At 36.3% G+C, this 14793-nt stretch overlaps 1 protein-coding gene across 1 annotated transcript; it reads left to right on the top strand.

Annotated features, from left to right (window-relative positions):
• The first annotated feature begins 28 nt into the window (after positions 1-28).
• Positions 29-9798, top strand: LOC138325047 (peroxiredoxin-like). Its single transcript, XM_069270406.1, has 6 exons — positions 29-186; positions 5036-5181; positions 6171-6287; positions 7356-7478; positions 8140-8270; positions 8944-9798. The coding sequence occupies exons 2-6, from the start codon at positions 5048-5050 to the stop codon at positions 9027-9029; spliced, it is 591 nt and encodes a 196-aa protein (XP_069126507.1). The 5' UTR covers positions 29-186; positions 5036-5047; the 3' UTR covers positions 9030-9798.
• The last annotated feature ends 4995 nt before the right edge of the window (positions 9799-14793 follow it).

Here is a 14793-nt window from a genome sequence, read left to right as displayed (position 1 = left end):
AATGAATATATCCATATATTATATAAATATATTTATATAACTAGGATTGCGTCGAATGTCACGTGACTTTCTGTTTGACCACCACGTGATTTTCATCCGGCAGCAGCTGAAAGAGACAGTTAGAAGACTATCGGTTGTTCTCGAAATCGCTCGAAGTTAAATTCTTCTCCGTAAAAATCAACGTTTGTAAGTAATGCCATTCTTGATATAATACATTGATTGCCATTCATAATTTACGATTTATGTATGCACAGCCACTCCAGACAGTTACCCTCTAACACCGTTATGTAACAACGGGTTACCGGCTTTGTTAACTTTCATGTGTTTATTTGGTAAATGATGGAGCGTTCGATCGAACCAAATATAGAAATTAAAGACACCTCGCTCGCTAATTAAACAAAACATAATGGTCTAGATTTTCTAAATAAGTGTTAAAAGAACATTTGCATCTGCATGGGCATGCTTTGTTTGTTTGTAGAAATCCTTGTTACATCGCTACTAGGCTGATCACTGCATGTCTTTTTAATGTGTGGCCTTTAATTAAGGCAGCCGTTGATCATCTAAACATGCTAGTATTTTAGAAGGGAAAGGCCTATATATTTGCACTTTCATCATATTTACTTTTAAAGGGAAATATACTTTTACACATGTGTTGAAGAACAAGGAAAAATATGATAGGCATTCCTGTCGAATGCCCCGACCAGAAATCGAACACAAGTCTCAAATATGAAAATCCATGACTCTACATATTATATATATGTAACGGTTATGGATCGAGTTTGTCGCCATGTGGCGACCTGAGGTTACGTCCCGGTCTGGCTGTGCATTCTTACGCTTCGGATCTGTATACATTTGGTGCCTGTGACTTTATATTCAAACCTTAACATTGTTTCAAGCATTGGTGGTACAATTAAAAGAGGGATACCCAACCCTGGGGTTGTAATGGCGGGTCTCAATTGACTTTTTTTGGGGGGGGGAGGACTAAATCAGGTTCTCGAGGGAAGAGTGACTGGATCGGGTTGATATATAGGCTATCCTATATAGGTATAGCGTTTGGAGGGTCCCGGGTTTAATACTTGTGTACAAGCCACACTGACCCACTCCTTTTACATTTGTATTACAAGCTGTTGAGAGTAGAAAATATGTTAATGTACAGTAGCTCTGCTTAAGCAGGGCTTGAACTCCTGACCTTGGAGCACGAGCCATATGCTCTTAAACAACCCAAGTGCAATTGTATTACCTCCGAGGGTAGTATATTATATGTGCATATGAAAGATAGGGATATTTTACCTGAGGGTCACAAAGTGTTGCATACCAGAGGCTTATTGAGGGTTTTACAACATTTTGTGGTCCCAAGGGTAGAATATCTTTATAATCCTTCATATCCTCATGTGAAAGAGTATTTTTCTCTCATACCTCAACATTTTAATACAATTTTGAGAAATAAGTTCGAAGAAAATCCAAACTGCAGATCAATGGGAATACAATGTAATTCATGTACCATGTGATACCCGATAACATCTGTGCAGGACTTTTGGTGATGGAATGGCATCAGAAGATGATCCCGCGTTAACGTCATTTCAGCGGAAACATTTCAAATACATGGAATTAACTAGTGTCTGTGACTGGATATACTAGTCCCATACAAGCGTTATTAGGTTTTACATGAATTAGTCCCATTCTCCATACATAAAATTAAAATTGTGTGATATTTTTAATGCAAATCCCACTGTTTTCTTTCTTCATTCTTCAATTTTAGTAAAACTAGCATACCTGGTTTCTGAAATTAAAAACCTGGTTCTGAAAATAAAACCTGAAAAAATTTAACTGAGAAAGTTTTAATTTTGTTTACGCAGTGGCGTCACAAAGTTGTACTGTCAGTGTGCATTTGTATTGGATAAACCAGTTTTACACCCGTAATAGTAGGTATGAGAGAAATATGTACATGTATATCATATTTCTCATACAATTCCAACAGAGTTTATAACAAGCTGACAGGCGTACTGGATTTATTACACAATCTCTGTACAGCTCACCTGTGCTTCAGATAATTTTTGGAGGGGTGGGTAATTTTTGTACACACACTTAAGTAAAGGAAGGGATACAACTCTGGCTTCAATTTGAATCCGAAACCATCCTCTTTAGGGGTTCCGAGCACTTACAATCTCTACACTCCTGGACTATCTCATAGTAAAACTTGAGGCAACAGAAAAGAACATGTAATTTAGTCCTTTGATCAAAAGAGCCGCGTAACGGTTCACTGTGTTTGAGTAGTATGTGGTTTTGAAATTGGGCACCGCTCTCTCTGTAGTCTTCAAAGGAAATCTTTGCAGGCCTGTGATCGGTTCAGATTTTTTCCGATGAGCTGCCTCAAGTTTAACTATCAGATAGTCCAGAGATGTAAAGATCGTAAGTGATCGGAACCCCTTGAGTATCAAGGATGACCCAAAACTTCACAGAGACATGTCGATTAGAAAAAGTTATGTGGTTGCAGTATTAATGAAGTAATCAATGACAAGCTGGCAATTAACAAATATCTGTCTGAAATCAGAGTCCAATTAATACAAACTCTTGAGCATGACCAGATTTTTCTGATGTTATGAAATTCTTTGATTTGATTTCTGAATTGTGTAATACAAATATTGTAGGGGTAATTAGTACACATTCATACTATTTTTAGCCTAAATTTTAGGGGTATAATTGACAAATTTTAGTGGGTGTTTTACCTATGTATGCATCTTCACTGGAGCACTGGCACAATATGATTTCACACATATCGGTATAAAAGCATACTCACCGTTATTCCAAAATCTAAATTTCCAATGAAACACATAAACCGATAGATTCAACAAATTTGAAGTTATACTTGAACACGTCAGTCATTAATTAGAAAGAAGGAAAAGTATATCCGAAGTCTGTGACATAAACCCTGTTATATCACCACCTATGATACTGCCAAAACTGCTTGTTGCCACAAATTTATTTCGAACAGATTTTTATCCATATAGATATACCGCCAAACTCACCTACTGTCATCCGCATGATTTATATTGAGTGTTGGGATTAATCTTTTAGAGTTACTTCCCTTTATCTGCTAACGTTGGTAGCAATTTAAACATTAACAGTCACAATCAAAACAATATCTCTGTTGGTTTTTTATTTAACTGGAAAAAGTAACATTTTATTGTGCGTGTGACTTACTATCCTCTTCAGTTTAAACTATAGAAATGTATTTGACTAACTGGTAAATTGAAACTTTTGATTTCTTCGCATACTATTTTGTATTGACTTGTAGAATAAATTACATTTTTTATATGTCAATGAATTGAGAGACCTACAATGATATATTGATAGGCTGATGTGTTATATGACTATGTATATAGCCACTTCACTTGAACATGAATATAATGTACTTAGAACACATGAATACCTACCTTTATAACATATGCATTAAAACTGCAGGGCTCTTTCCATCTCGTTCATTCGTCCTGTCATCACTCACCTGTACCATCAGGATCCGTATTGACAACTTAGAGAACTTACCTGTCTGTTTATTGATTATTCTCTGTACAATCTTTAAGTCAGTTTATCACCTGTACAGCCAAGGTCTGTTTGCCTCTCCATCTGTGGTCAGTTATATTGTTTAAGGGGTTTGACACTCTCCATCTGTGGTCATGATTAAGGGGTATGACCCTCTCCATCTGTGGTCAGTTATTGATTAAGGGGTTTGACACTCTCCGTCTGTGGTCAGTCATATTGATTAAGGAGTTTGACCTTCTTCATCTTTGGTCATTAATATATTGATTAAGGGGTTTGACACTCTCCATATGTGATCAGTGATTAATTTAAGGGGTATGGCCCTTTCCATCTGTGGTCAGTTATATTGATTAAGGGGTTTGACACTCTCCATCTGTGGTCAGTTATTGGTTAAGGGGTATGACCCTCTACATCTGTGGTCAGTTATTGATTAAGGGGTTTGACCCTCTACACCTGTGGTCAGTTATTGATAAAGGGGTTTGACCCTCTACATCTGTGGCCAATTATTGATTAAGGGATATGGTACATCTGTGGTCAATTATTGATTAAGGGTTTGACCCTCTACATCCCTGGCCATGGTCAGTTATTGATTAAAGTGTTTGACACTCTCCGTCTGTGGTCAGTTATTGATTAAGGGTTTGACCCTCTACATCCCTGGCCATGGTCAGTTATATTGATTAAGGGGTACGATACTCTTTGATTCTCTAGATCCATTTTAAATGGCTTTCATTAACTGGTTTGTCAGCTATAAGTTCTAACCTTTATTTACGATGTCATGGAATTAAATCAATAAATCATGGCCTAATTGGTATCTACTAATTGAATGTTACCATCGTCATTAGCTGGTTTTCCTAATTGTACACTGTATCTTTGGATGTATTAAATGGTAACTTTTATAGTTCATTAGCTAAAAGGTCTCCAGCTCATCCAAATATTGATTTATTGACATCAGTTTTTTCCTTGAAAAAACACAACCTTCGTTGCCATGGTTACTTGCCGTTGTTATTGATCACCTGTGCAGAGATTAACTAGGGTATGATATGTGTGTAGTAGGTAAGACGGACGTCCCTGTGAGGCTGTTAACATGGGATGTATAGAGCGTACTTAGAAAGCTTACGATTACAGCTAGTTTGTGTAGGTTCTGACACCACTGATAGGGCACCTGTAACTGTCCAGAGTCAGATCAACAAACAAAAATTGCATTGTGAGGCACTTAACATTAATACAAACATGAACGGCTACAAGGTATGGTGTATTACTGTATTTGTTATATTACCATGGAAATTATTTTCATTTGATTTAAAATTGAGATTTTGTTAATATTAACTTATGCCTTCTACAGGTTTGTATGAATTCTCTTGTGTTGTAAAATAATCTAGCTGCAGGTCACATTTTCCTGTGACCTTTGTAATCTGTTGGATAGCAGTGGTCACTGGTCACATAATAAAATTTGACAACAGAAATTTATTCGAGCAAAATATTTTCTTGTCTTTTGTAGAAACCAGCAATAATGGCCGAATTGAGACTACAGAAGCCTGCTCCAGAGTTCCGAGGAACAGCCGTGGTTGATGGTGAAATAAAGGACATCTCACTGGCAGATTACCGGGGAAAATATGTTGTATTTTTCTTTTACCCAATGGATTTGTAAGTCCCTGTTTCTTTGTATTGTCTTAGTTGATTAAATGATTAAGATCTTTCTCAACATTGCCATCAATAGAACTTGGTATTGTACTTTAAATGAGAAAACAATATAATTTCACTTTGTCTGGTCCATATATTTATATTCTACCACAGTAGTCAGTGTAAACGATGCAGCTGTTGATTAACAATTTGTTTATACCACACGTGTAACACGTATTCTGATAGGCTGACACTGTGAACTTTGACTGAACTACGTCTTTCTGAGTGTCGTGCCATCATTTGTCAACGTCATCAATAATCGCTAAAGCTAAAGCTCGTGTCTTTTGTAACTTTTAAAAAATAACTCACTCGTGTGGAATAAATTCCATATCCAACAGCCACTCATTGTGTAACCTCTATTTATACCATTGGACTGACAAAATCAAACTAATGAGGAAGATGCAATACCGCTGACAAATGGCATGTTTTCCCTTTCAAAGACAGGAGCAGACAAAAAAGTATTTTCCTTCTGTTACAGAAGAAGTTACTTACTTTACACCATTATCACTATTGAAAAGTTTGAGCTTCTTATACATATTGAAAACAATTAATTGCATCCCGAAAAAACTCTGTGGCACTATACCCAATATGGAATGAAGTACTGATTGCGTATGTACCAAAAGCAAAATAAACTATTTTATATGTATTTTTGTGTTAATTATATACATGATTAAACATCAGTTATTGTTGAACTGATGGGCATTGTTTATGCTGTCGGCGGTGGAGCATCTTCAAGTAGTAATTACCTAGATGAAATCTCTGATTCTGAAAACCTAATTATTGACAAAAGCCTGTTGTGTGTTGTTAATGAAGCCTTAATACGTGTTTAAAAGGACAATGTACTTCTTTAATATTATTGAAGTTTTTGATATTTAAAGATGCCTGTTTTCTGAAGATAACTTAAATGTTATGTGATATTAAATTCTATGAAAAAGTTTTGTTTTTATTTTCAGCACATTTGTATGCCCTACAGAGATTATTGCCTTCAGTGATCGGGTAGAAGAGTTCCGAGCCATTGATTGTGAAGTTATTGCATGTTCTTGTGACAGCCAATTCTCCCATTTAGCATGGTAAATATTTTATCTAAAAGTTATTACCATATCTCTAAAACAATATCAAATATACACAACGTGGATAAGGATTGTCATTACAATTAATATGACGATATAATTTGTGACCATAGAAACTAAAGTTATTGAACCATAAAAAATCATACAAGATGTTTCAATGTGATAAAAAGTTGATTATTATGTCCCATATATAGGTGTTTCTAAGGGTAAGTTGGTAATGTGAAGTTTAATAGCAAGTTAATGTATGTAACTAGCCCGAGATACACTTGCCCTGACACCAGACTTAGACATTATGACAGATATATGTCTGGTGAGGGCCAGAGTGCAGTGCTATATCTTAAGTTGGAACTCGCCGACACTGTTTGGTATCAGCCCAGGTCATCTCCGATTGAGCTGCCTACAAAACAGCAATCCATTTTATCATGCATGCATGTTAATTCATGTCAATACAGTTGTTTCCTTTACGCAACTATAAATCCTCCTCCTTGTCATCGCCATTTTCTCATACATGTAGTATGCAAATCGCTTCTAATCTCGATGGATTGCTATATTTGGTTAGATAAATTATTCATTTGTTGAAAAGACCAAGGTTGGTGGAGCTCCTCGGAGGTCAGTCTGAAATGGAGATGAACTGGGTCAATACCAAACGGTGTCAGCGAGTTCCACCTTTTGATAAAGCACTGGGCTCTGGCCCTCATCACCAGACATCTATCTTTCATAATGTCCAAGTCTGGTGTGAGGGCCAGAGTATCTCGGGCTAGTATGTAACTAGCCTGTCGCTAGGCTATACATATTACGTACTCAATTTCAACTAAGAGTAGTTTATTTACTGCATAAATTCAATAGTATTTGAAAGAGAAATGGGAAAATTTTCAATTTTGTTTCTTGTATAAGAATGAGGAATTCTATTGAAAAGGTTAATCTAAAGTACATGTGGTATAAAGTTCACCAGCGTGTGACCCCCTAATGGGATGTTGTCAGATCCTCTATAAATGGAGTAATTTTAAGGATTTGGAGAATTCTAATTTTAAAATGTTTCTTAAATGATCATGATGGTTGTATTTATAGGATTAATACTCCTAGGAAGCAGGGCGGACTTGGAAACATGAAGATTCCACTTTTAGCCGATAAAACATTAGAAATCTCTAAGGCTTATGGATGTCTGAAGGAAGATGAAGGTATTTCTTTCAGGTGAGATGAACATTCGCTGATTTAGAATTTTTAGGTCACCTGACCATAGGTCATGGCGACCTATTGCAATAGTCTTTTGTTCGTCGTCGTGCGTCGTCCGTTTACATTTCCTTGTGAATGATAACTTGAGTAAATATAAACCGAGCTTTATGTAACTTTGTATGTAGACTAATTTTGGAAAATGAGCTTGATTCAACAGTAATTTAAAGAGTTATTACACTTTGCACTAATAATTATTATTGAACCTTGTGAATACGATAACTTAGGTAAATATGCACCCAGCTTAATTGAAACTTTGTATGTAGACTAACATTAGAAAGATCTCGTGACAGTTCAAAATCAGCTTGATTCGACTCTAACTTAATTACGCAGTTATTTCCCTTTGTGATTATTGAACCTTGTGAACACGATAATGTGAGTTATTATGCACCAATCTCAATTAAACTTTGTATGTGGACCTATTAGATCTATGTTCCTATTTCATGAACAAAAGACATCAGTTGGTTAGTTAATGACATAACTAATTTTCATCAAACATCCAGCCAATGAAATATGCTCCAGGTTATATAGCACTAGTGACATGTACAAAAACATCACATGGGTGAAGTGACTGGATATCATGTCGATGATAAAACTGTATAGTTGATGTTGTTATCCACAGAGCCCTATACATCATCGATGGTAAAGGAAACCTCCGTCAGATCACCATGAATGACTTGCCTGTTGGACGCTCCGTCGACGAAACTCTCCGACTGGTACAGGCTTTCAAATTCACAGATGAACATGGTGAAGGTATGTGTCTCTCATTGATAAGGTCTTATGGTTATCTGTCACACTAGTTGCAGATTATATAGCCATTATATTGCCAGATTTTTAGCAGGCAGATAATTTCTTAATTTAGTCTTAAAATGAGACAATTTAACTTTTAACGAATTAGAATTTCTTATATGACCTATTGTCCATATAATTTTTTATCTGGTGTGTTAAATTTTTTTTTGTCGTACAATGAAAAAGTTCATCCCTCCAAAAATTACAATCTATGTAGTATACTACTTTTGCTCATTTACTTTAGTTAGTTAGTATTTCCTATATTTCCAGTTAGTATAATTCAGTTGAAATTTAGTTCAGATACTATATCTGAAAGTTGAGATTGTGTTATGCTTTCAAAAGATTTTTTAGATTTGATTAGACTCCAGCCATGTCATATATTCCTGTCATAAATATTGTAGTGTAATAGCAAAATTGTAATGAAATTTCTTGTAATAATGATGTCACACGACTGATTAAACTCCTGAAATAAGATTCATATTACAAGGCAGGCATATCATATTATTCAATGAGTTTAACTTATTATGTAGCCACAAGATCCTCTATATCTAGGGTAGAATGAAAAAGTTTAAAAGTTTTACTTGTCTACGGTAATGTCAGTCTTACCTTCATCCTTGTATTGTGTTTTTTCTCGCAGTGTGTCCTGCTGGTTGGAAGCCAGGGAAGGATACCATTAAACCAGATGTGAAAGGAAAGATGGCCTACTTTCAGAAACAGAACTGACACTGCCTTTTCAGAGCTGTTTAATATGTTGACCATGGACATTTGGTGTCTGTTTAACTCGGAACAAAACATTGCTGTATTAAATGTGTACTGTGGAAAGTGCGTTATTAATAGGACCTCAAGTAGAATTCTGGCTCAGAATCACCTATTCTGTGACCTCAAGATTATGTGACCAATTAACATGTTACTATATATAGCACTTCATTGTCAGAGTTTTGTTTTATACTCGGTTCATGTTGTTGTTTACAGGCTTTTTCTTAAGTTTTTACGTGATTTACCGGTCTGTTAGTTGTTTCCTCAGCGGCATAATGTCTCGATAAAAAATGTGTTTGAGAAACGTGTTGTACATTAACGATTCGGTTGTGTTTGTAATTGTATTGTGTACAATTTTGTATATCGGTATGTTGATGTACAAGGATGAATCTCCTATTACTTTTGCCATCAAAATAATGAACAACAATTGATTTATATCAATTTTTGTTAATACATGTTAATAATGAACAACAGGTCAACATTATTCGTTAATTCATTTACATCTAGTCGTTTTTATTGGGGGACGGAGAACTAGTATTATTTACCTAGCAGCAATATCACATCTGTCATTGATTATTTCAATACTTGTTTCCATGTATACTAATAATGAGATCAGTTAGGTGTATTCTCCACAACTCTAAGTCTATTTCTTTTCATTATTTGTCGGTAGTGTCGTCAAATGCCTTTATTGTTTTGTGTGAACTGTTATTAGGAATAAAGGAATTATTGACAGTAATGCATTGTGTGAATTATGTATTGAGGCGATTCATAGTGCTTTGTCCGTCGTTGATAAATTAAACTTTATACATTTCAATCTTCTTTCAAGTTCTATCTGTGCGATTGAATTATATGATTCTCTTGGACATGTATCATTTTCTGGGTTGGTACAAAATCCAGGACGGCTGTACAAAAAACTTTGTCTTCTGTGGGTGTGGGACACACTTTGTCTTCTCTAGTTCCCCTGGTATCACTGAGCTATCCTGGGGGTGTGGGACACACTTTGTCTTCTCTAGTTCCCCTGGTATCACTGAGCTATCCTGGGGGTGTGGGACACACTTTGTCTTCTCTAGTTCCCCTGGTATCACTGAGCTATCCTGGGGGTGTGGGACACATCGTCTTCTCTAGTTCCCCTGGTATCACTGAGCTATCCTGGGGGTGTGGGACACACTTTGTCTTCTCTAGTTCCCCTGGTATCACTGAGCTATCCTGGGGGTGTGGGACACACTTTGTCTTCTCTAGTTCCCCTGGTATCACTGAGCTATCCTGGGGGTGTGGGACACACTCGTCTTCTCTAGTTCCCCTGGTATCACTGAGCTATCCTGGGGGTGTGGGACACACTTTGTCTTCTCTAGTTCCCCTGGTATCACTGAGCTATCCTGGGGGTGTGGGACACATCGTCTTCTCTAGTTCCCCTGGTATCACTGAGCTATCCTGGGGGTGTGGGACACATCGTCTTCTCTAGTTCCCCTGGTATCACTGAGCTATCCTGGGGGTGTGGGACACACTTTGTCTTTTCTAGTTTCCCTGGTATCACTGAGCCATCCTGGGGGCGAGGGACACTTTGTCTTTTCTAGTTTCCCTAGTATCACTGAGCCATCCTGGGGGCGAGGGACACATCTTATTCTCTAGTTCCCCTGGTATCACTGAGCTATCTTGGGGGTGTGGGACACTTTGTTTTCTCTAGTTCCCCTGGTATCACTGAGCTATCCTGGGGGTATGGAAATCCCAAATTCATCAATATGCATCATAAAACTCATCTCAGCCATTCTAAATCATACAATTCCACCAAACACCAAAATTAGCTCGCGCATTCTAAATCGTAATATTTTCGCATGGGATCCTCTGGACCCCCCAAACTCGCACGCTGATTTACGTATTCATTAATTCCTATCCTGGGATATTTTGCTACGGAACATTAATAATTTCTACATTTACGAAATAAAAATTAAATGCAATCGGTAATCAATAATCTAATTTAGTTCATTTCGCTTTGTCATGTAGTGTACTATATGTATAGTGATAATCAACACAGGGACATGGCACGAATTTTTGTAAGCAACAGTATGTATATCAGTATAATACACACACACATGTATATACGTATACTGTTGGTTAAAAAAATCGTGCCAAGTCCCTGTGATAATCAGCTACGTGTACACTACGCGGTATTTTGCGCGACGTCGGGAATCATAAGACAACGCGCGTAATGAAAATTAACATTTGAATTATTTTACTTAAATTGTGCAGAAGGTGATGGTTAAGCTTATGACTTTTTGGCTTCTGCAAAATTATAAAACTTGTTATGTACAAGGAAATACAAGCGTATATGTACCTTTAACACACTGGTAAATATTTTAGCTCGGGCTCTCGCATCAAAGCAGGGCGATCGTTTTTTTTTTACCATGACCATTATGTGTATGTAACAGTGAACATAACTCCGAGTATATAAGTACACTAGTTTAGATGCATAAAACGAACACTTCAAAGTATTTACGCATACATTACATTTGTGTTTACAAAATAATTTTTAATTATATGATAACAAATATAAAAGTAGTAAAGATAATCAAGATATTGCACGTACATGTGCATGTACGTGTGTCGCCTTAAAATATATTCGCCTTTACAAAAAGCTTAGGCCTAATAGTGACAAGAAATTAATTTCAATTAAAATTTTTGTAAACTATACTGTATATGATATATTTAAAAGTTCTACTATTCATGAGATTAAAGGCACATTACCTTACCGAATTTGACTGGCCGTCATTTCATGAGCTGTCGTATTTTTTAACGCAAATTTAAGACATATCCTCCAAATATTCCGTTCTATAAACGTTGTGAAATTTAATAAACTTTACATTGATGTTTCGTTTTCCTCGATAAGACAAGTATTTGTTGGGAAAAACGGTTTTTATTCCCGGTTTATAGGCGTCTCGTGTGGTGTTTAGTAATGTAAAGAGACAGTCATGAATCCTTCTCACTTATAAATCCATGACTTACCGTTATATTTTACTGCGTTTATTGTAGCAGGGTCTACTTGGTGGTTTTAAAGTAATGAAGCACTCCACGCAGAAAGTAATCCAATGATGAAGTTTATTACTCCATAAAACACCCTAAAATAACAAATAACAATTTATTGTACAATATAGATCTATGGCGTAGCTTACATATATGAATACTACGATGGCCGACAGCGGCCTCCTACAAAACGTTTTTCGTACTTAAAGGTGATAAAAACAGATTTTAAATATGCTATTTTTGTGTTGATATTTGTTTATTGTGGTGCACTTTATGATTTCCAACGAAAAATACAGGTTGTATTTGACGTAATTTCCATAAAATGTGCTTGAAACGAAGTCCACAACGACCCTTGTCTAGAACGATCGCATCGCTTATCTCGCCCCTGCTCACTCACAACCAGATGATTTTTTTGATGGTCAATCTACATACCGGTTCCGTAGATTCGCACGTGACGTCATCTTACTGAGACCAAATAGCTGTGACAAGTGAGCCGGGAAAACTCAATGGGGCAGTGTTGCGGTATTGGCGATTATAGATATTCCCACTCAAAACTCGCTACCGGGTCTCAGTGAAGCGTACGCAAGGGAGGTAACTGAGCGGAACCAGTCAATAGTCGCGCTACTGTGTAGTTGCTATATTGAATAAGTGGAAATGAATCCGTAGTATAAATAAAAATCTATAACATACAATGATATATAATAAAAACGATAGCTTACTCATTCTTATCGTCATATTCTGGGCTATAAAATTGTTATGTTCAGCATGTTAAAGATGCTCCGCCGCTGACAAATGGTAAATTTTAACTATCAAAACCAGGAGCAGACGATTTAGTATTTTTCTTCAGTTACAAAAGTTACTTACTTTACACCATTACCACCATTGAACATTTTGTGAGCTTCTAATTTTACTTCAAGTTAAAAACATGAAATATAATTAATTGCATCCCGAAAAAAATCCGTGTTACTATATCCGATATGGAATAAAGTACTGATTGCGCATGCACCAAAGGCGAAATAAATTATTCTATATTATTGTTTGTGTTAATTAGACATATATATACACGATTAAACACCAATTATTGTTCAAATGGTGAATATCATTTATGTTCTGTCGGCGGTGGAGCATCTTTAAAAGCCATTTGACACCGTGTACGTGTGCCACTGACTCAGGTTCAAGGGGGTTGCGCTTGACTTTTGTCTGTAACTTAAAACTCAAAACATAGACTTTAAAGTTAAACCAACAAGAAGAAATATAACTTTACAAGAAAATGGTCCCAAATTACAATGAGACTACATGCTACATGCACATACATGTACATATAATGCATATTTAAAAAAAAAAACCGCCATCCTTCATACCCTATCCAAAACCCTATCATACCGCGATAAACGTGCCCCTTTCCCGCCTTATGTACGTACTGCACACCTCTATATTTCCTATTTGAAGCTTAATCCTTCAGAACACCGCACAGAAAGGGCTAGACTTATTTATTTTCTTAAAGTTCTATAATGAGTTTTACGGATGTGTACGAAATAGAATAACATGTACATTAGTAACAATACACTCACGCACGGCCGATAAAAAAGACGGGACACAAAACACAGAAACTAGATACAATGACCTAATATGGATGACATGTACTCGTGGACAAGATACACATGTAATAGTTCAACTAACACAGGACCATGAAACAACATATATTTCTTATGAAACACAAATCATTTACAAGACCGCTTCATTATATTTTCTAACCGTGCGGAGTTTTGGAAATGAGAAACCTGTCGACCTTAGTAAATTTTAAAAGTATACGCACAGACCACAGCGCACTCGATAGCCTATTGACCATTATGAGACGATCTAGGGGTCTAAATAAAAAAAAAAATCGGTAAAATTCGCATTCTACATATATATACGCAAGTGTACTATGTAGAATATAACAGGAAATTAATGAGTACTAAAATTGGCCAAATTTGCGAGCATTGTGGTGTTTTGGGGGTTCGGGGGAGACCCTGATAAAGATATTACAATTTAGAATGACTGAGATATGAGTTTCACGATGTATTTTGATGATTTTGCGAGGGCTTAAGGCGAGAGATTTTGTTTTTTGGGGGTCCTAAGGTCTCCCCCGAGAAGGAAAAATATTACTAAATGTATTTACGATTGCTGAGATGAGTTTTACGATGTATTTTGATGACTTTAGAGCGTTCTTAACATGGTAATTTTTCGAATTTAAATTCCTGCAATTAAATAATGATAACTGTGAATGTCGTCATATCATTATGCAACCCTGCTCGATCTGAACTAGTCCGCTAAACCTGCCTATATTATTAGGCTTTTCCCCCCTATATATTAGGCAAAAAAATTAATTAAAAAAAGTCTAATAATATGAGCAGGTTTAGCGGACTAGATCTGAACATACCGGCACATTGTTTGTAACCCAAAATAAATATGAAAATCCCTAAAATGAAGTATGAAAAATGTGCAGAAGGACCTCTTTTATTTCTAATGCGCATTTTGAGAACATTTCAGTCGACGAAAATGGGGGGCAAAAAGACACAACTTATAAATTATTGATTTTTTTTCTTTTAATCTGCAAGTATTTTTCATGTCTCCGTATGTTTGTAACAAATGATTTTTCTATTAAAACGTAGGTCTAAAGAGGTGGGCCCCAATAATTGTCCATTTTCGCTACGATCTTATTTCGCACATA

Source organism: Argopecten irradians, chromosome 6 (assembly GCF_041381155.1).
Source record: "Argopecten irradians isolate NY chromosome 6, Ai_NY, whole genome shotgun sequence".
NCBI lineage: Eukaryota > Metazoa > Mollusca > Bivalvia > Pectinida > Pectinidae > Argopecten > Argopecten irradians.
The sequence above is the reverse complement of the archived record's forward strand: the minus strand, read 5'-3'. Positions and strand labels throughout refer to the sequence as shown.

Coding starts and splice junctions, on each gene's coding strand:
- LOC138325047 (XM_069270406.1), top strand. CDS start 5,048: ATGGCCGAATTGAGACTACAGAAGCCTGCTCCAGAGTTCCGAGGAACA. Junction 5,182..6,170: donor TTCTTTTACCCAATGGATTT/GTAAGTCCCTGT, acceptor TTTTATTTTCAG/CACATTTGTATGCCCTACAG. Junction 8,271..8,943: donor CACAGATGAACATGGTGAAG/GTATGTGTCTCT, acceptor TTTTTCTCGCAG/TGTGTCCTGCTGGTTGGAAG.